At 43.5% G+C, this 20,065-nt stretch overlaps 1 protein-coding gene across 5 annotated transcripts in view; it reads left to right on the plus strand.

The window, feature by feature from the left end:
• The window catches only part of TIAM1 (TIAM Rac1 associated GEF 1), a 407,413-nt gene that overhangs the window by 280,649 nt on the left and 106,699 nt on the right, over nt 1–20,065 (plus strand). For all 5 annotated transcript variants that reach the window (XM_027101391.1, XM_027101428.1, XM_027101400.1 and 2 more), the window contains 2 exons: nt 6,275–6,722; nt 12,574–12,746. In XM_027101391.1, the coding sequence (XP_026957192.1) occupies nt 6,275–6,722; nt 12,574–12,746 (621 nt within the window). The remainder of the gene's footprint in view (nt 1–6,274; nt 6,723–12,573; nt 12,747–20,065) is intronic.

Here is a 20,065-nt window from a genome sequence, read left to right on the forward strand (position 1 = left end):
CTTAGTTTATTGTGCAGTTTTGCGAAGGTGAAAATAATTCAAGGGGATTACATTGGCTCGCACCAGCCTTGGTGGGCCTGTGTATTTTTCCCATGAGACCTTGTTTTTCCCAAGTTCCTCAGCAACACCCATTCTTTCATGTTAGTGCAGGAAGCTAGTAAGTGAGGTCAGGCAGCGTCTTCTCTCCTTGGGCTGAGATGTAAGTAAGGCTGAGGATGGACATGACAGTAATTAGAGTTAACACTCTTGTGCAGGTACTGTGTGCTGGGCACCATTCTAGAGACTTGTGTTACCTCAATCTCACATCTCACAAAGTGTCTTACGAAGTAAATATTGTTGCTATTCCCATTACACAGGTGAGGAGACTGAGGCATGGATTGGTTCAAAATAACTTGCCCAGACATGACATTTGCTGTGTTGAGATTACCATGGGAGGGCATACGAAGAGTATAGTAGAGTGTAGTACTGAGCGTACCAAGGAGAGAATGTTGGAAACCAAAGACAGTGCTTATGTGTGTGCATGTGTGGCGGAGGGGCATCCTTAGATTTGGGGGATAAGATGAAGATGATAAGCCAGAGGGGGAATATTTTAGAATTTAACGAGGCAGAAATTGTTCTAATTCAAGGCTTCTGAAGGTCAAAATCTCCTCCCCCAGGGACATCCCTGGTGGCCCAGTGGTTAAGAATCCATACGTCCACTGCAGGGGGCGCGGGTTCTATCCCTGGTTGGGGAATTAAGATCCCGCGTGCCTCGTGGCATGGCCAAAAAAAAAAAAAAAAAAATCTCCTCCCCCCATTGAAATTCTGTGAACTCTTTTCTTCTGTATTTACCTTCTCTCTACAGGTGTATTGAAGCAAAGCTGGATTCAACGGGGAAATTAAACAAAGTGACCAACATACCAGTTTCTAACTGCATTCGACTTGTAACTACAAGTTGCCAATTGACCCTCCTGGTCCCTGACTTGTCCCAGGGCCCTTGAACTTTGTGGCTAATTAGCTCTTCAAATTGTGTCCACACATCTTTAGCACAGCAAACCTGTCCCTCAGAGTCTTTCTGAATTCCCTGGTGGAAACAACTTGAGCCTTTGCCACAATGTGTCTTTAGCCTATGTTCATGCTGGGTGACCCTCCTCCAGTTTTCAAGGCAGTGAAAACAGGCTTTGAATTTACCTCTTGCTGCCTCCACTTTAGCACCAGAGCTCATTTCAGCATTTGCTGTCTGGCTAAAATGACAAAGAAAACTCTTGCCTGGCAGCTGTCGAATGTTTGGGGCAACAGCTGGCCACTTGTGCATCCAATGGGAAAGTGCATGCATTCATGCTGGGAGACTGCCAGTGGAATGGAAATCGGTGAGTGCTCGAAGAATCTGGCTTGGGAGGACTTGTCCAGGAAGAGCAGGATTTAAGAGCCTCTGTATTCCGTGAATGTTGTTTATAATTGGAAGCCTCTTCTGTGGAGTGGTTCTAACATGGGGAGTTTATTTTGAGCTATTTTTAGGAAATCTTTGGCTGGATCACCAAAGCACCATGTTGGGAGTTACTTCTGTGTCTAGCTAGGGTCTTACCATTTCCCTTCATCTCCTCTGACTTTTGCTTTAAGTTTCAGTATTTGGTTAAATATTCTAGGACTGATCGTATGCTAAGACATCTAACTAGAGAAGAAGGAACATGCCTCGCATTTGCAATAAAGACTGCTGGGCTTCCGTGGGAATTTTCCCTGGGGTTGATCATCTGGATTTCTTGCCTTTGGAAGAGTGGGGTGGTTGACAGGGGCTTTTTTTTTTTTTTTTTTGCGGTACGCGGGCCTCTCACTGTTGTGGCCTCTCCAGTTGCGGAGCACAGGCTCCAGACGCACAGGCTCAGCACCCGTGGCTCACGGGCCCAGCCGCTCCGCGGCATGTGGGATCCTCCTGGACCGGGGCATGAACCCGCGTCCCCTGCATCGGCAGGCGGACTCTCAACCACTGCATCACCAGGGAAGCCCTACAGGGGCTTTTAAGTGTGGGGAGAGTCAGGTTTCTCCTGTGTGAAGTGTCCTTGAGATGGAGGTCGGTAGGAGGAGGAACCCTTGGGAAAGATGCACCAGGAATGTTTGCATCACAGTGATGCTGTCTTTCTTCTGAGCTGTTGGAAGCTGTATCACAGTGGTATGCATCCTGCCATTTGAGAAGGATGGGCCTTTAGGATGCAGCCTTGGAGCGCTCTTTCAGTGTGTGAACCTAGTGCCTCTACATCAGTGTATCTGTCTTTGGTTTGTTCTAGAGATTCTGAGACCTGTTAACTTGTAATTCTCGTGTGGCACTTAGGCATCTGGAGCCCTGCTGTAGATGACTGTCTCCCACACTCAAGGTGTAGGGGGATGTGGAGTCCCGTTGACCATTCAGGTGTGGAGCAATGCCTCTGGCTGGGTGGACATCATTTCCCACAATGCTGGAGCAAGGGTTTCTGGGTATTTGGCACATCCCAAGCTTCATGATCAAATAGAGGCTGGAGCTGGGCAGCCACCATCTGTTTCTGGACAGGCTGGGTCACATATCAGTGGGAGGATGTGTACCACTTAGCCTGCTTAACCACTGTGGAAGCCAGATGGAGCTGGCTTGGATCACAGATCCGGGAGCATTCTCCAGTGGCTACGCTCCCAAAGTGTGCCAGCTCCGCTGGGGCCAGCAGGCCTCTTAACCTGGAGTAATCACTTCTTTGCTCGATTTAATGGTCGTCCCAGAGTTGAATACACACAGCCTGGGCCATTGCAGGGTTGCAGTGTCAGTTGGCATGAGCACGTGTTCAAGCCTGACAAAGAGGTGAGTGTCTATTGAGGCCTCAACTCTTAGTTGCAGTAGAGACATCAAGGCATTCTGTAGGAGTTCATGGTTTGTGGGCATGTAGTAGACTGTTAAGAGACGTGCCTGTCCAGTGTCTGCCTCTGTTTCCCTCATCTTCTTTTTCATCTTCTCCTTCTCCTTCCGTCCACTTTTGAGTCTGAGCTCTTTGCTGGGAAACTCAAGGCATATAGATGCACAGTCACTCAGTTGTGCTGGGAAAACCTAGAAGGGGCACTGTTGAGAAACAGAAGGGAAGGCATGGAGTTGACTATTGAGACAGGATCCAGTCAGGTGCTCCCTGCGGCTGAGCCATGGGGCCATCTTGTCCAGTGGAAAAGGTCGTCGGAGGCATGGGCTCCAACCTCCAATCCGCCACCTGCCAGACGTGTGACTTTCTAAACCTCAGCATCTCCATGCATTCACCAAGGGGATGGTTTGGCAAGGTTCCTTCCTGTTCCAGAGCTCTGGGAATTACAAGATGCCTGGAATTAATTTCTCCTTTTTGTTCTGAAGTCTTTCTCTTATGACCTAGAAAGGATACCTGTGTAGCTGATCTTACAGAGGAGCAGCTCATCTCTTTTCATTTTTGAGGCGAGTTTATAGCTGGTTTTGTCACTTCTTCCAGAGAAGGACTGAGGCATGTGAAAATGAATCCAGATGTTGGTGAGAATCCCACAAACTCCGCATCTCCCACCACCCATGGTTATCTTGAATAATCACTGATGGCCAAATTTACTTATTAGATCAAAAGGGATATGTATGGTAAATGTCCTTGCCAGAGAGAAATGTGGGTTGGCAACAGCACTCTCCTGTTTGTATTAGAGGACTTTGACCTACTAGATCTGAGTCCTTGATGACCATTGGTGGAGGGTAACAGGCAGGACAGCAGATGGCCAAGTGACAGAACCAGTAATCACAGGGTCTGCGTCTGAGCCGCATCCATGGTTTCTTTGACACTCTTGAGTCCCTCTACATCCCAGGGACCTAAACTGCATCGCAAATGTCGTTGGTCCTTAGAAACTCGCTTAACCACTTCCTGCTACTATGTCCCTTCTTACCTCCTCCTTGTTTTTTCTTTTCTTTTTTCAAATTTTTTTTTTACTGTTCTTTTAAAATTAATTAATTAATTAATTTATTTTTGGCTGTGTTGGGTCTTCGTTTCTGTGCGAGGGCTTTCTCTAGTTGCGGCAAGTGGAGGGCCACTCTTCATCGCGGTGCACGGGCCTCTCACTGTTGCGGCCTCTCTTGTTGTGGAGCACAGGCTCCAGACGCGCAGGCTCAGTAGTTGTGGCTCACGGGCCCAGTTGCTCCACGGCATGTGGGATCTTCCCAGACCAGGGCTCGAACCCGTGTCCCCTGCATTGGCAGGCAGATTCTCAACCACTGTGCCACCAAGGAAGCCCTTCTTTTTTTTTTTTTAAATAAACTTTTTATTTTAGAACAGCTTTAGAATTACATAAACATTGCAAAGATAGTAGAAAGGGTTCCCATATACCACACACCCAGTTAACCTTGAGCTCTTGGCCGAGGTGGTATTTGCCAGGTTTTTCCACTGTCAGATTTCTACCCTTTGCACACTGTACTCCTTGTTGTGTGTTTTTGTGTTTTTTGAAGGTGTACGATGTGATGATTTAATATATGTATATAGTGTGAAATGATTACCAAAATCAAATTAATTAACATATCCATCACTCCCATAATTACCCCTTCCTCCCTCCCTCCCTTCCTTCCTTTATCTCTCTCTCTCTTTCTTTCTTTTGTGGTGAGAACACTTACGATCTACTTTCCTAGCAAATTTCAAGGATACAACATGGTATCATTAACTAGAGTCATCAGGCTATATATCAGATCCGCAGAACTTGTTATAATAACTAAAAGTTTGTAACCTTAACCAATGTCTCCCCATTTCTCCGGGCCCTCACCCTCTGGCAACCACCATTCTACCCTCTGGTTCTGTGAGTTTTACATTTTTACGTTCCACATAGAAGTCAGTCATACAGTATTTGTCTTTCTGTGTCTCCTTTGCTTGTTTTCATGTCTGGCTATGCCCATTTTAAGTTGCTCACTTAGGACCTATTCATGACGCAAGTGAACTCTGAGGGCCCTAATTTAGAATTGACCAGGTGAGATGTGCGGAGACATGGGCACAGCACCTGTCTGGGCCTCGTGCAGGGTGATATTAGTATGTGGCTTGTCTCGTTCTGCCTACCCTGCCACTGCCTCTCATCAAAGATTTGAACGCAAAGCATTGATTTATATGGCAATCGGAATAGCCCGTTAGTTTTTACATTTTCAAGCCATAATTAACTACGTATGAGACTAAAGGCTTAACAAGTGGTTAAGCCCCCAAACCACATATTACTTTGCTATCTCTTCCTATGTCAGACTCACATTCCGATTCTCTCCCTTTGAGAAAAACCAGTCTAATTTCTTATCCATGAGACTGTCGAGCTGTGCTGTCCAGTCCTGCTGTCATTTTCCTCCCTTGATGACTACCATTATTTAATCATTGTTTATGGAAATGCCTTTAGCACTTCAGAGCAATTAAGATTCTGATTTAAGAACAGATCTTCCTGTCCCGGAAATGTTCAATACGCAAGCAGGCGCAGTGCTTTGGAAGTTCCAAATGTTTTTAAACTGGGAATTGATACCCGCCACATCCTGGCAGTGCCCCAAGCTGTCCCTTGGCCCAGGGGCGGTGAGTGGCTTGCTTCGGGCTCCTAGCATCCCAGCTTTGAAAGGGCAAGGTAATTGGAGAGCCTGCATGGGAGCTGTGAGCCCCACAGACTTTTTTAGCTCAATGTGAGAAGTGAGAAGCTGCTTGTTTTCAAGAAGCAAAGCTGATTGGAGCCTGAGGACTCTTCCCTGCTCCTGGGCTGTGGGTCCTTGCTGGGTGAGTGGGTGAGGTAGCACCCTAGTTTTCTTTTTAGTCACCAGATTATAGAATAGACCCCTAACTAGGCCCTTCGTTAAAAAAAAAAAAAAAGTTATCAGTAAAGACTTCATTATCCCTTGGAACCCCCTACTTCTGGAATAACTCATCAGTCAGCAGAATATCCTAGAGCTCCAGGCAGGCTGACGAGGGTGAGGGTGCAGAGCTCACTCAGCAGGGCAGTGGGAGCATCTCAGTAGCTGATTTGCCAATTACCTGAAAGTCAGATAATTGATAAGTTTTCTGAAATCTTGCTTGCTTTCTGAAAAATGTTTCTTGAACATTCCAAATTGTTGGCATTCATACCGGGGCAGCTTCATGGTTTTCCTGAGCTGCTCTGCGGGCACGTTGGGTTTGTGCGGGTCAGGGGGGTGAGGAGTAATTGGTCCAGGAGAGGCTGGGAGCAGTGATGCCCTGTGGGTTGCCTGCAGCTACACAGCCCCTGGCTGGACCGACAGAAGCCCCTGGGTTACTTCCCTGCATGATGCATGTCTTCTTTTTTCTCCCTTTTGGCTCCCAAGGATGTTAATGCGGGCGAGGGTAGCGAGTTTGCCGACAGTGGGATCGAAGGGGCCACCACCGACACGGACCTCCTGTCCAGGCGATCCAATGCCACCAACTCCAGCTACTCACCCCCCACCGGCCGCGCCTTTGTGGGCAGCGACAGCGGCAGCAGCTCCACCGGGGACGCAGCCCGCCAGGGGGTGTACGAGAATTTCCGACGGGAGCTGGAGATGAGCACCACCAACAGTGAGAGCCTGGAGGAGGCCGGCTCGGCGCACAGCGACGAGCAGAGCAGCGGTACCCTGAGCTCCCCGGGCCAGTCCGATATCCTGCTCACGGCCGCTCAGGGCACGGTGCGTAAGGCCGGAGCCCTGGCAGTCAAGAACTTCCTGGTGCACAAGAAGAACAAGAAGGTGGAGTCGGCCACCCGGAGGAAGTGGAAGCACTACTGGGTGTCCTTGAAAGGTGAGAGAGGGAGCATCCTTCCTGCAGTGCTGGGTACATCCTGTGCTCTGTGGTGCACCTGTGCAAATGATGTTTTTCAATTACATGGAACTTCTATTTCATGCTAATTTCAAAACTTATTTTGTGGTGGTAAGAATACTTAACGTGAGATCTACCTTCTTAGCATAGTTTTGGGTGTACGTTATGGTATTGTTGACTAAGGCACGCAGTCGTACAGCACACCTAGAACATAATCATCTTATCTAGCTGCAACTTTGTCCCTTGATTAGTCACTCCCCATTTTCCTTCTCCACCAATGTTTTATTTTCTTTACTGTTTCACAGTTAAGCTATTGGAGCCTCTCGTCTAGTTTTCTCATATATACAGCTGGTTCTCCTGACAGTTTGAAAGGCTTGAGTTCTAAAAGAATATTTTTTTGGAATCATTCCAAAACAAGTGCCTCCCGAAGTGACTGTTTTGGAGGGAAAAATCACTGGTTTGAAGCTTATGAAATTGTCATTTGGGGGGTAAAAAATGATGGAATATTGCTAATTTCATGGAGCTCAACCCAGTGCTTAATGGAATGTCTGAGCCATCTATGTTTGTGAAAAAGTCACTGTTTTATGGTCAGACTTTGAATATTTGAGTGTGTGTGTGTATATATAGAGAGATATATCTATATCATGTATATATATCTATATACAATGGTATATCTGTATACCATCGTCTTTCTTTTCATTAGTAAGCATAATACATTTATGTCTTGCTATTCACTATCACTTTACACACACTTTAGAAGTATGTATATGTATTTTTGCACATCTGCATATATCTTGGTAGTGTAGAAATTGTAACACATTTGTGAGCTCTGTGTCTTAAAAAGAAAAACACTTCTCAAGACCGCTTAGAATCTTTGACACAAGATGGATTTGAAGCAGGGTTAGTACATGGCAGGATAGGTTAGACAGGTTAAGAAGCATGAAGGATGGGTCCAGGAGGAAGAAGCCTGGGCTCAGCTGGTGTGGTGCACCCATGACTCCATCTGACACTGGATTTCACCAACTGTGGCTGGTGCAGAACAGCCAATCCTAGAGGCATGGAACAGCCTAGAGCTCTGTGCAGTGGTGTAAACCCCCCAGGGACATGCAGGGTTTGGGTGGGCCCCATTACTAATGCTGCCAGCTGTTGCTTCAGTACCTGGTGAAACAGAAAGGGAGCATGTTAATTAGACTGTAGGTCTTGCTGCATGTCACTGAGACCCACAAGGACAGTGCCCCAAGCCAGACAGAACTTTATTTCCCTTCCACCTAGCACAGGTGGAGCGTCTGAGAGTGATGGGCTGACTCTTTGCTGTTAAGTCATCCAGAAGCCAGAATTCCTTTTGTCGTTGCTTAACTGTCCCTAGAGCATTTTGTCAGTCTGAATGATTAGGATAGCTCACCAGCGGGTCCAGGTTCCAGCAGAAAAATGGGGGAAGTGGAGGGTGTATCCCTCTGCACTGAGGGTACAACCTGGAAATTGCCTGCATCTCTTCTGCTTCCATCGCATTGGGCACAAATGAGTCCAGCCTAGCTGCAAGGGAGGCAGGGATGGGCCCAGCTGAGCACTGGGGTTTCTATTACTGCAGAAGAAAGGGGGTTGTGTGTTTTAGGGAACAACCAACTGTCCCATAGAGGAGTCTTTCCTCTTAACAGCCAGTGCAGGGTAGCTTCCCCTACTGCCAAGAGCCTGTGTGTCTAATGTTGCTGCATGTTTAGGGTGGGATGCTGTCTTTCTCTTCATGTCTAGCTTTTAAGACTTGCTGGGTTATTTCATCTTGTTGCTCCACTTCCAAGGATGTCTCAGGAAGAGTCAGGTTCTTTCTCATGTCCTTTTCTCATTTGAAAAGTCTACCTTAGTGGTTTCAAAGTTTGAATAGATGTGGAGTTCTGGCAGCCATAGTATCTTCTGTGGAAAGATCACAGGAATTACTGATATTAAGCTTTAAATTTTATTTTCTATACTAAATCAGATACCATAATATAGTCTATATAAAGTGTATATGAAATTTTGAACACACATGTGAAATAAGAATATTGAATTTGAGCAAATTCTATCAGTTTACACATACGCACAGCACGCTTTGCTTTTAGTTTTCCATCGTGAATTGGGAAACGTGTATTTGATGTCATGGTCCTGCTTGTGAAACACAGATGTTCATTCTGTGGGAGCATTTTGGAGAACTGCTACTGTTTTTTTTCACACGGGACCTGCCTTGGCTTAATTTAGAGGCACTACAGGGTCATGTCTGAGGGACCCTGCTCTCTGCTCCTCCCCTACATGTCCACACCACTGGACGCTGCAACCTATGTTCCCTTCAGCAGCCCATCTTATTGTTCACTTTGTTAACTAATGCTGAGTTGTTAACAACATGATTAGAAGACCACCTGCAGTCACGGTCACCTGAGATGCTTCCTGGGTTATATCCATACCTGCTGAATCTCACAGTTTGGAGGTGGGGCCCTGTATTAGTCCCTGTACTAGAGCTGCTATAACAGAGTACCACAGACTGGGTGGCTTAAACCAAAGAACTTTATTTTCTCACAGTCTTGGAGCCTAGAAGTCTCAGATCAAGGTGTCATCAGGTTTGGTGTTTTCTGAGGCCTCGCTCCTGGGCTTGCAAATGGCCGTCTTCTTCTAGTATCTTCACGTCCTCCCTCTGTACCTGTCTATGTCCAAATCCCCTCTTCTTATAAGGACAGCGGTCATATTGGATTAGGGCCCACCCTTACGACCTCGTTTAATTTGAATTACCTCTGTAAAGACCTTATCTCCAAATACAGCCGTATTCGGAGGCCCTGGGTTAGGACTTCGGCATAGGAACTTGGGGGGATATAATTCAGCCCATGACAGGCCCGGAATTTGTGGTTTAAACAGGCTTCCCAGGTGATTCTTACACTAAAGATGAGAATAACACCGTTAGTGGCGTAGAATAAAAGTAATTAGGTGATTTTTTACTTGGGACGTGGAAGCGGGGGCTGTTTTGTTTCTGCTGTTCCTTTAGAGAATAAATGATCAAGGAAGGCAAGGTGTGGGTGCTCAGCTCACACACCCATTAGAGGAGGGAGGCTTCACTTTCTTGGTGACCCAGATCTGAGTGACACATTCTGTCAGGATCCAGGCCCAGAGCACAGAGCTGCCGAGTCCTTTGCTTCTTGCTCTTGACAGGTCCCATTATACATTGACAGACCTGGGGCTTGTCCTTGCCACTCAGAGGCAGGGCTTGCTGCTGACTTGGGCTTGGATATGGAGAAATAAAAAGCAGAGTACCTGGGAACTGTAGGCTAGAAAATTCTCCTAAGTTTCTTTCACTTTTGACAGAATAATTAATTTTACGAAAAAAGGTTTTATTTAGAATTAATCTCTGGAGTGTCTCCATCCACAACTGAAAAGCATACAGATTATGTTCAAGTGAAGATGAAGGTAAATGGACCTGTTACCAGGGACCACGTGGTTCCCAGATTTGCTGCTTCTCATTAATCTTAAAATTGGAACATGGAGGACTTCTCTGGTAGCGCAGTGGTTGGGAGTCCGCCTGCCGATGTGGGGGATGTGGGTTCGTGTCCCAGTCCGGGAGGATCCCACGTGGCGCGGAGTGGCTGGGCCCGTGAGCCATGGCCGCTGAGCCTGCATGTCTGGAGCCTGTGCTCCGCAACGGGAGAGGCCACAACAGTGAGAGCCCCGCGTACAGCAAAAAAAAAAAAAAAAAAGAACATGTAGATAATTGAGTACGAGCTGATTTTTAACCACCCACTGTCACGGGTGATTGTAAACCAACTTTGAAAAATTATGAAAACATCAATTTGGGAAGACATAAGATGTTCAATGTGATGTGTGGATGCCCCGTATCCATTATCTATAGGCTTCAGTCTCTGTTCTCAAACTATGGTAAAGCTGTGTTGCTCTTTTTCTGTTACGGGTTTGTTCATCATTAGCGTAATATTAGTCCTAAGGATTATTTAGAGCAGGGTTTCTCAACAGAAGGCCTATTGACATTTTCTGGATAATTCTTTGTCATGAGGCCTGTCCTGGGCATTGTAGGATGTTTAGCAATATCCCTGTCCGCTACTCGCCTCCTTCTGTTCCCCACCCCCAAGTTGTGACAGCCAAAAATGTCTCCCGACTTCACCAAATGTCCCTCATTCAGCAAGATTGCCCCACCTGAGGAACCTCGGATTTGGAGGAAAAGGGCCTCCCCTTTCCATTTCTTTTCTTTTTGTGCCTCTGAATCTATGTTAGCTTAAGACATGGAAAGAGGAGGTATAGATGATTCCGAACGTGACCTCTATGTTCCTGTAAAAACTTGAGATCTTCAAAATAACAGGAATTATAAGAAAAACAGGGTTGGGGCAGAACACTCCGTAAGTATATAATTAAATTATATGTAAGCAACTTATTACTACAAAACTTAAAGAAATAGAAAACAAAACCCTACTAAAATTACTCTCATAACTTTCCTAATTTCCAACAAGAAATATCACAGAAAACGTACAACCTTAAGAAAAAAATGTGAATATAACTTGAATGGATTAGAGGAAGAATTGAAACTCCTGAATTATGGAGACAAGGACAATAGTTGTAAAACCATGAAATTCAGGAACACCGTGCAATAGACTTTTAGGCAGAGCTCACGGTCAGGCTGTACCAAGGCAAACACTGTGAAACGAGTGGGCCTCGCGTGCCTGCGTGCTGCGTGCGTCTGTGCTGGGGGACCTTAAATCCAGCAGCTGTTACATGCTCCTGTGAAATATTACGGGCTGGGAAAAATCGCCTTTGCACTCATGTGACTTCCATTGATCCCCATCGTTCTACGATGTCAGTTACAAATTTGCTTTACAGAAGTTCATACTGCAGGCGAGTAGATTGTACTTGGAAGTCTTTGTGATTCACATAAACGGTGGCCCTTGCTTGTGGTAAGGAAGATGTTGAAGACAGACCAGGTGGCTTATGTTGAAGTTAAACAGTCAGAAAGCTGGGCCCAGGTTTCCCCTGAAATGATGACTTGAGAGCAAGTGCTCAGTGAGTAATTACTAATAAAGTGCGCCTCACATGTAGGCCATGACGGAGGGTATCTATTGAACCCACCTTGCCACAAATGTAGGAAAGGTTTCTATTGCTCCTGTCTCATTTAGTTTCACAGTATAATTAAGTGTGGACCAGGCCTCTGGCCTCCCCCAGGCCTTCATATGTGTGCCATGTGTTTCCTCTTCCAGGAGGAGCAAGGACATGGCTGATCTCTAGCAAAACATTTTATAGAAAAGATCTGAGACTAAAAGTCTGTCATTTCGTTCCTTATCCTGAAAGCACCTAAAGCCAGTGTTATATTTTGTTTTCTCCAAGGTGCATAGACAAAAAACCCAATAAATTGTGTTCTCTGGTTGCATATCCTGTGAGACATATTGGGAGGGACTCCAGTGGGACAGAACTGGTGCCGGTCCTCACTCAGCAGTGCTTGCTGTTCAGGCCCAAGGAGCTGAATTTACAGCCACCACTGGCCAGAGGAGCCATCAGACCCCCGTATGCCTGTGAGGATATCTGTCACATTCTAAAACAGGAAGTAAGATCTTAAAGAACTTGAGGGCATGAATGACGAAACTGTGATTTAAGAGTCTTAACATTGTAAATCAACTATACTTCAATTAAAAAAAAAAAGTCTCTGTCCAAGCCCATCCAAGACTTAGTACAAGCATGGCCCCATTCTCTTTACTTCCTAGGTTTCACACTCATTTCCAGCCCTTTCCTGGTAACAGGGCACAAGCAACAGTTTCCACTACAGACTTTTTTGTTGCATGAGCACCAGATACTCACACGGACCCCCATTCTGTTTCCTCAGGGTGCACACTCTTTTTCTACGAGAGCGATGGTAGGTCTGGAATAGACCACAACAGCATCCCCAAGCATGCCGTCTGGGTGGAGAACAGCATCGTGCAGGCCGTGCCTGAGCACCCCAAGAAGGACTTTGTCTTCTGCCTCAGCAATTCCCTGGGTGATGCCTTCCTTTTTCAGGTTTGTTGGGCTCCTCCTTTGCAGAGCATTTCAAATCTCTTACAGATACCTCCGTCTCCTGCCCATGTACCTCACCCTGTTTTCCTTTGAGTGGTGGGTTCTATCTTTTGCACATTATAGAAACAAAAACGATGAATGACAAAATAAATGTCTATACTGAGTTCCAGGAACGATTGAAATCACCCAGAGGCCTCCACAGTGAAGCCCGAGGAGGGGTGTGGGTTGAAGGATTTTTCACTGTAGTCTTGATATCATTTGTGTAGCACTTTAGAGAAAGGATCATGAATTCCTTAATTTAGACATGATTTGCACTGTCAAAATTTTTCATCATAATATGTTCTCTTCTAATATTACTCATAAAGTAAAATCATGACATCCCAGAGATGACTAGCTATACCCAACCAGTTTTTCTTCCTCATCTTTTCAGAACTTCAGAATGAAAGTTCTTGAAGTTTGATGGTTAATTGTATTAAAAAATACCAACCTGCTTATCGCTTCAGGGTTAACATTTGCTTCTATAGGGAATCCTTTGAGTTTGGTCAGTTGTGATACACTTTTTGTGGTGTTAATTAGGCTTTCTTCATTTATTCCCACAATACAGGAATTCCTCAAGCCTTTATTCCATGCTTCCTATGTGCCATGCACAGTGATATTGAGAATACCAAGAAGATATTTTGATACAGTTTCTACACTTAAAAGTGTTCACATGTAATATGGGAGACAGACATTGGAATGAATTGATCTTTATGATGTGGTAAACCTTGACAGTGAATGGTAGAGTAGGGATGAACTGAATGAAATTGACAGTGAGGATATTCCATGCCACAGAGAGAGTTGCAATAAAGGCATGGCAGAGAGTAATAGGTTATTTCACCATGTTTCTGGGTTTGTCCCCTATAGTATTTCCATTTGGGCAATTAAAGTAAGGAATATAAAGTAGTAACTTTGTGAACAATCAAAAAGCATGTATTTTTTCTCTTTTAATCTATGATGTAAAACACACATAACGAAGAGTGCACAAACATAAATTTATTGCTCAATGAAGTGTCACAAAGTAACCACCACCCAGGCCAAGAAACAGAAGGTTCTGGCATCCTACAACCTTACATGAATCCATTCAGCTTACTGGTTGAATAGAGTGAACATGTATTATATTATCTAAGCCAGAACTCTTTTGTTCATCTGGGAATGTCTTCATTTCTCCTTCATTTTTGAAGATAGTTTTGCTGGATATAGAATTCTTGATTGACAGTCTTATTTCAGTGCTTTGAAAATGTCACTGTATTGCCATCTGGCCCTCATAGATTCTAATGAGAAATCACCTGTTAATCTTAAGAGGATCCCTTTTATAGATAAGTTGCTTTGTTCTTGCTCCTTTGGGGGTTTTATATTTGTCTTTAAACAGTTTGATTATGATATGTTTAAATATTGATTTCTTTCAGTTTATTATACCTGGAATTCATTGAGTTTCTTGGATGTACTGATGTATATATGTGTTTGAATCACATTTGGAAAATTTTCAGCTGTTACTTTTTCAAATAGTCTTCCTGCTCATGTCTCTTCTCTCTTCTCCTTCTGGGACACCTATTATGTTTAAGTTAGTATGCTTGATTGTGTCTCATAGATCTCTGAGACTCTGTTCATCTTTCTGTATTCTGTTTTTGTTTTGTTTCTTAGACTGAATAGTCTCAGTTGACCTACTTCAAGTTCACTGATTCTTTTTTTTTTGCCAGTTCAAATCTGCTCTTGAGCCCCTCTGTTGAATTTTTCACTTCATTTATTCTACATTTTAACTTTAGAATTTGTATTTGGTTCTTTTTAAAAGAGAATAATTTTTATTTCACTACTGATATTCTCTAATGATTGGAGAGATTACCTTAAGTGCCCAGAAGTAATAAATGTCTTACTCTTTCCCAAGGACCTCTGTATGTACCTCTTTAACACTTAGGCAGTTAGTTTACAGCTCTGCCGTAGTCTTCACCTCTGCTTGCACAGAGCCTCAAGATCAGCCTGAGGGGTGAGCACAGGGCCTTCTCAGGGTTTTCTGAGCATGTGTACAGTTCTGTGCATGTATGTGACCTTGCAAATTCTGAGGACTATGGATATCTTACTCCCCAGCTTTTCCTAAAGTTTCTCAGTCAACTCTTTTTTGCCCCAGCTGTTACCACAACCTCAGGCAACTGTGATATTAAACAGTTGTCACTGATTGCTTTTTACAGACAGGCCTGGAGTAAAGGGTTGTGTACATGAATGAGTTCTGAGTCAAGTCCAATAGCTACAAGCCCTGTGAATGGGGATTTCTTATGCAGTATTAAACAGGTCAGATAATGACTTTTCTGAGAATGGTGTTTTGGGGGAGCTCCAAACCCATTCTGCCCCCTTCAGTGGCTGTGTTTTTTTTTGTTTGTTTCTTTCTTTTGCGGTACGCGGGCTTCTCACCGTTGTGGCCTCTCCCATTGCGGAGCACAGGCTCCAGATGCGCAGGCTCAGCGGCCATGGCTCACGGGCCCAGCCGCTCCACGGCATGTGGGATCTTCCCAGACCGGGGCACGAACCCATGTCCCCTGCATCGGCAGGCGGACTCTCAACCACTGCGCCACCAGGGAAGCCCCTTCAGTGGCTGTTTGACTGCTGGTTTTCAACATGAATGTGGAGATAGAGAGATGATGATGAGAATAGTGCATTAGGATACGCTTATACTTAATATTGTTACTGAGATTCAGCCTTTTTTTTTTCCAATAAATGCACCTCAAGTCACAAGACTTAATTTCCAGAGTTCTGAAAAAGTCCATCTTGACAATTTTTGCCAGTGTTGTTATTGCTTTTACGGAGGATCATCTTTTTGAGGTTCTTATTCTCCCATTGCTTCTGATGGACTCATGAGGGCACTTTAGAGACTAGACAATTTTAAGAGTTATAGCAGCACTATTAACAATTACGCCAGGATAATAGGCATAAGTTTCAATAGTCCTAGGCTAACTGGGATGTATGACAACCTTTCCATATGTACATTTGAGTTGACCCCAGTTTGTAGGGATCCTGAGCTGTATTGTTATGAGTATTCATTCTTCTGTCTATGTTCAGGATACATTTGTCCACATTTCTTTTCATACATACCTAGGACTGGCATTGCTGGGTCATGGGATATATGCACACATTCGAGTCTGCTAGATACTGTCAGTTTCCAAAATTACTGAAATAGTTTATGCTCCCATCAGCAGCCTAGGAGAATTCCAGTTCTTCCTCATCCTTGTCCACACGTGTTACTGTCAGATCTTTTTTAAAAAACTCTTAGTGTGAAGTTGAGCACATTTTTATGGGTTTAATGACTATTTCAATATCATCTTCTGTGAAGTTTTTATTTCAGTCTCCTGCCTCTTTTTCCATTTAGTCGTCTTTCTTCTCTTGATGATTCATAGCAGTTTTTTACATATTTTGTATCTCATCTCTTTGTTGATTATATGCATTGCAGATATCCTTTTCCATTAGGTGGCTAGCCTTCTACTCTCTTCAAGTTATTCTTTGTTATACCAACACTTTTAGATTTTAATGTAGTCTCATTTCTCAAGTCTTCCCTAATGGGTAGCGCTTTGTGTATCCTATTAAAAAAATCTACATGCTCTGTCTCCCGAAAATATTCCTCTATATAACTTATAAACCATTGTGTTTCCAAATCTAGCATACCTTTTTATTAATTAATGGGATATCTTGCAAATGAGGAAATGCCTAACTACTCTAACAATAATAACATTATTATGATATCAGCAGTTATCTTTTACTGCGCCCTTATTGTATGCCACCGCCTTGAAAGTGTTTTACAATGTGAATCCCCTTAATTCTTCCGGAAATCAGTGAGTTAGATTGTGTATCCGTATTTTGACTAATTGATGTGGCTTGTGTACCCCCTTCTGTGAAGCTAAGGCTTACAAAGGCTAATGATTGGATGTCAAGTCACAGTTACTGAGTGTTGGGGCTGGATTCAAACCAAGCCTCTCTTTCGCTGAAGCCCCTTATTGTCTAAGTATATTATTTATCCCAATACTGTTATTACTTAACCCTAAGAAGCACATGGGCAAGAATCAGTGATTACAGTGAAAAGTGACTTTTTCTCCTTCTTAGAATTAAGCCACTCATTGGGAATATTTCAAAACTGTACCTTGATTTTGGCCATTCTTGCCTCATTATACAGGTTAGATGATAATCTCATTGATTGCAGGATACTCTCTTTTTTACCTGGACACCCATGATGTGAATTCCTTTTGAAAGGGCTTTCCTGGCCATAAAACTGCTAATAGAATCTGAATACCCATTAGGTCACATTGAATAAAATTCTTCTGTGGCAACCTAGGACCTTATTCATGAAAACCTCTGTGTCCTCTTGTTCCGGTGAAATTTTTATGCTACTTACGTGGGATAGAGCACAAAATGAACCTTTTCAGAGGAAATTACTGCTCTTTGGGATCCATGAGGGCATTTTCTACCTTCTACTTATTGTAATCCACATGGCTCTGGAGGGGCTGAATTTGAAAGGAACCTGTGTGTGTAGGGGGTGAGGCTAAAGTGAGGGAGATCAAGCACGATTATGGAAATAATTTGTAGGTTATTGCAGCCCCAGGGCTCAGTTCAGTGCACACAGTTTCCAGAGCTCGTGTGCTTCTGATCTGATGCTGTTATTCAGATTCGCGCATGGAAAGGAGATTCATGTTACCAGCAGAAGTAGAAAAGGGGTTTTGTGTGCCGGATGGGGGTGGGAATGGGCATGAATGTTAGAGCAGCTTATATAGAAGAAGTGCTACCCTGTCCGCAAAGGGAGGCTATAGCTCCTGCATTTAAACTATTTTAATTAGCGTTCTTCCCTCCAACTGGAAGCCAGAAATAGCACCCATCACCTACAAAGTACCGTTTCCTCTCGGCCCTCTCTTCATCCATTACGGGAGGATGTTACATACAATTCCAAAAAGCTCAGTGACTTGTATGGTAACGTATCCTAATATGTTTTAAATTCCTATATTAAATGCCTTGGGAACATAGTTAGCAGGCAGAGTAAGAATGATGCCTGATTGGGTAGAAAATCATATGCAATTACATATCTAAAGAAGTGTAGAAAATATTGTCTCTAAGGGGTCATTGCCTTTCCATAGAATATTTCTTATCATTAGGAATGTCACTTGTATGAGGCTACAGTATGCATATATATATATATATATATATATATATATATATTTTTTTGCTGATCCCAAACTCCTTATTTTTATAGCATGCATATTTTAAAAAGACCCTTTTAAAAGAAGAATAGTATTTGTATCTTTATGTTGAGTTGGGGATTGGATGTGATAATGCAAGTCAGGTATCTGATAGCAAATGCTCAATAAATGTTATAGTTAGCATTTTAATTATATGAAAAAGAGACTAGTTCCCCAAGTATCTTTACAGAAGTTGAGTGTGGCTTCTCTGTGAAAAGTCTAAGGCTTTGAGTTTTATCATGCTCTGGGGAATTATCTTCAAGTGCCACATCTAGTTCTGTGTGTCAGACTCGATGAAGGTCATTGGCATATGCCCTGGACAAGGGCAGCCATATTAAGAAAAAATCTGGAAATCCTCTTTCACAAGGAGCATCAAGTGGACTTGGTAGAAAAGATTTTAGAAAGGATTTAGTATCTTGGACTTGAGTAGATTAACATCCAGCCTCCCTCGTAAGGTAGGCACCATCTCTGCAAGGCCCCCGCAGCTGGTCAGCCTGGACAGCTGGACAGCTGTCCATCCCTGGGAAGCTCTCAGCTCTTTAACCATCTGTTTTGTTAGTTGGCTCCAAGTTCTAGAAAGTTCTTCGCCATGTTGAGATAATACGTTCTTTCCGGTGACTTCTGCCATTTCCCTTTGCTTCCGTATTCTCCCCCAGAATTTAAAGTAAGCCTTTCCTGCTTATTCTTTCTCATAACCTTCTAAATACTTGAAAACAGCTCTCATTTCCCTCCACCATGTCTCCTGTTTAGGTCTCCCTGCTTGAGGTTTCCGAGCCAGTCTCCCTGTGATTCAGTTCCTCTCCTTGACGTTCTCTCTTGTAATCGTGTTCCAGAACCTGACACCCTGTCAGGTTCCGCCCTGTGCTGCCTGCATTTCAGTTCCTGTTCCTCTCATTTCGTCCATGATGCTGGTGTCAATTCCTTAATTTACTAGAAACCACAACAAACGGATGACTCATACCCGGCTTGTGGTCTATCCAGCCCTCAGCATCAAAGTCTTCTTCATCTTATTTTAATATATTTTTTGAAAAGTCCAAATGCAGAACTTAGATTTACCTCTTTGAAATTTTATCTTTGCGGTTTTCGTCTGTCTAATGAAATCATCTATGATCTTAATTTGATCTTCCCTGATGTTTATATCCCTCCTAACTTAGAGTTATCTACAGATATGACAGATTCAATGTTTGGTCTGTATTCTCATTGTTAAGTGTTGACTTGGTCTCTAGCTAAGTCCTGTTTTCTCATCACTGTAGATCGTTTCCCTGCCTCTCGCCAGCCACTTCAGAAATATTTACCTTTGGTTTTGGCATAAATTAGTTGTGAAGAAGGGTCACCAATGGCATGTGTGGAACTCCAGGCCAAATTTTTTAATCTCTGTAAAGAATTGGACTCAACCCAGATCATCTTGTCAGCACCATTCTGGTGGCTCAATCTCATACCATCTGGTGAAAGAAATAGCAGATATGACCCATGAGCCATAGACTCAAGTTCAGGAGCTCCTTAGGGCATCCTATTAATGCCCTATTTGGGACAGAGGATCAGAGAGCTCCCTGAAGGGGAGAAAGTGAATGGGGTCCCTCCTGGACCCTGCCCATTCCCAGTACCAGAGGGGGCCTTTTCAAAGGATGAGGTGCCATTGGCCCTGCTCTAAGGAGAGTATTATGGGAGAGTATGGATGTTGAAGTGCAAAACGATGCACAGGGCTGGTAATTGTTTGCAGTGCATGCCCTGCTATTAGCGTGTTCAGAGGTTTCTCCACATATGTTAAAAGTACAGTGCAGAGATATAATTGTGGCTGAGTTAGATTTTAGCATATAATTTGTATTCTCTTATGTATCATCCAAATAATGTTACTAACAGTATTCCTCTTCCTTTTTACAATATTTTAAATTTGTATTTAAGTCAATGTGAACAGATAGCTTCATTTATTTATTTATGTATGTAATTGAAGTTTAGTTGATTTACAATGTTGTATTTGTTTCAGGTGTACGGCAAAGTGATTCAGTTTTATATATATATATATATATATATACATATATATATATGTATATATATATATATATATATATATATATA

Source organism: Aethalodelphis obliquidens, unplaced genomic scaffold (assembly GCF_003676395.1).
Source record: "Aethalodelphis obliquidens isolate GAN/ISIS:26980383/991018 unplaced genomic scaffold, ASM367639v1 scaffold1, whole genome shotgun sequence".
Lineage (NCBI taxonomy): Eukaryota > Metazoa > Chordata > Mammalia > Artiodactyla > Delphinidae > Aethalodelphis > Aethalodelphis obliquidens.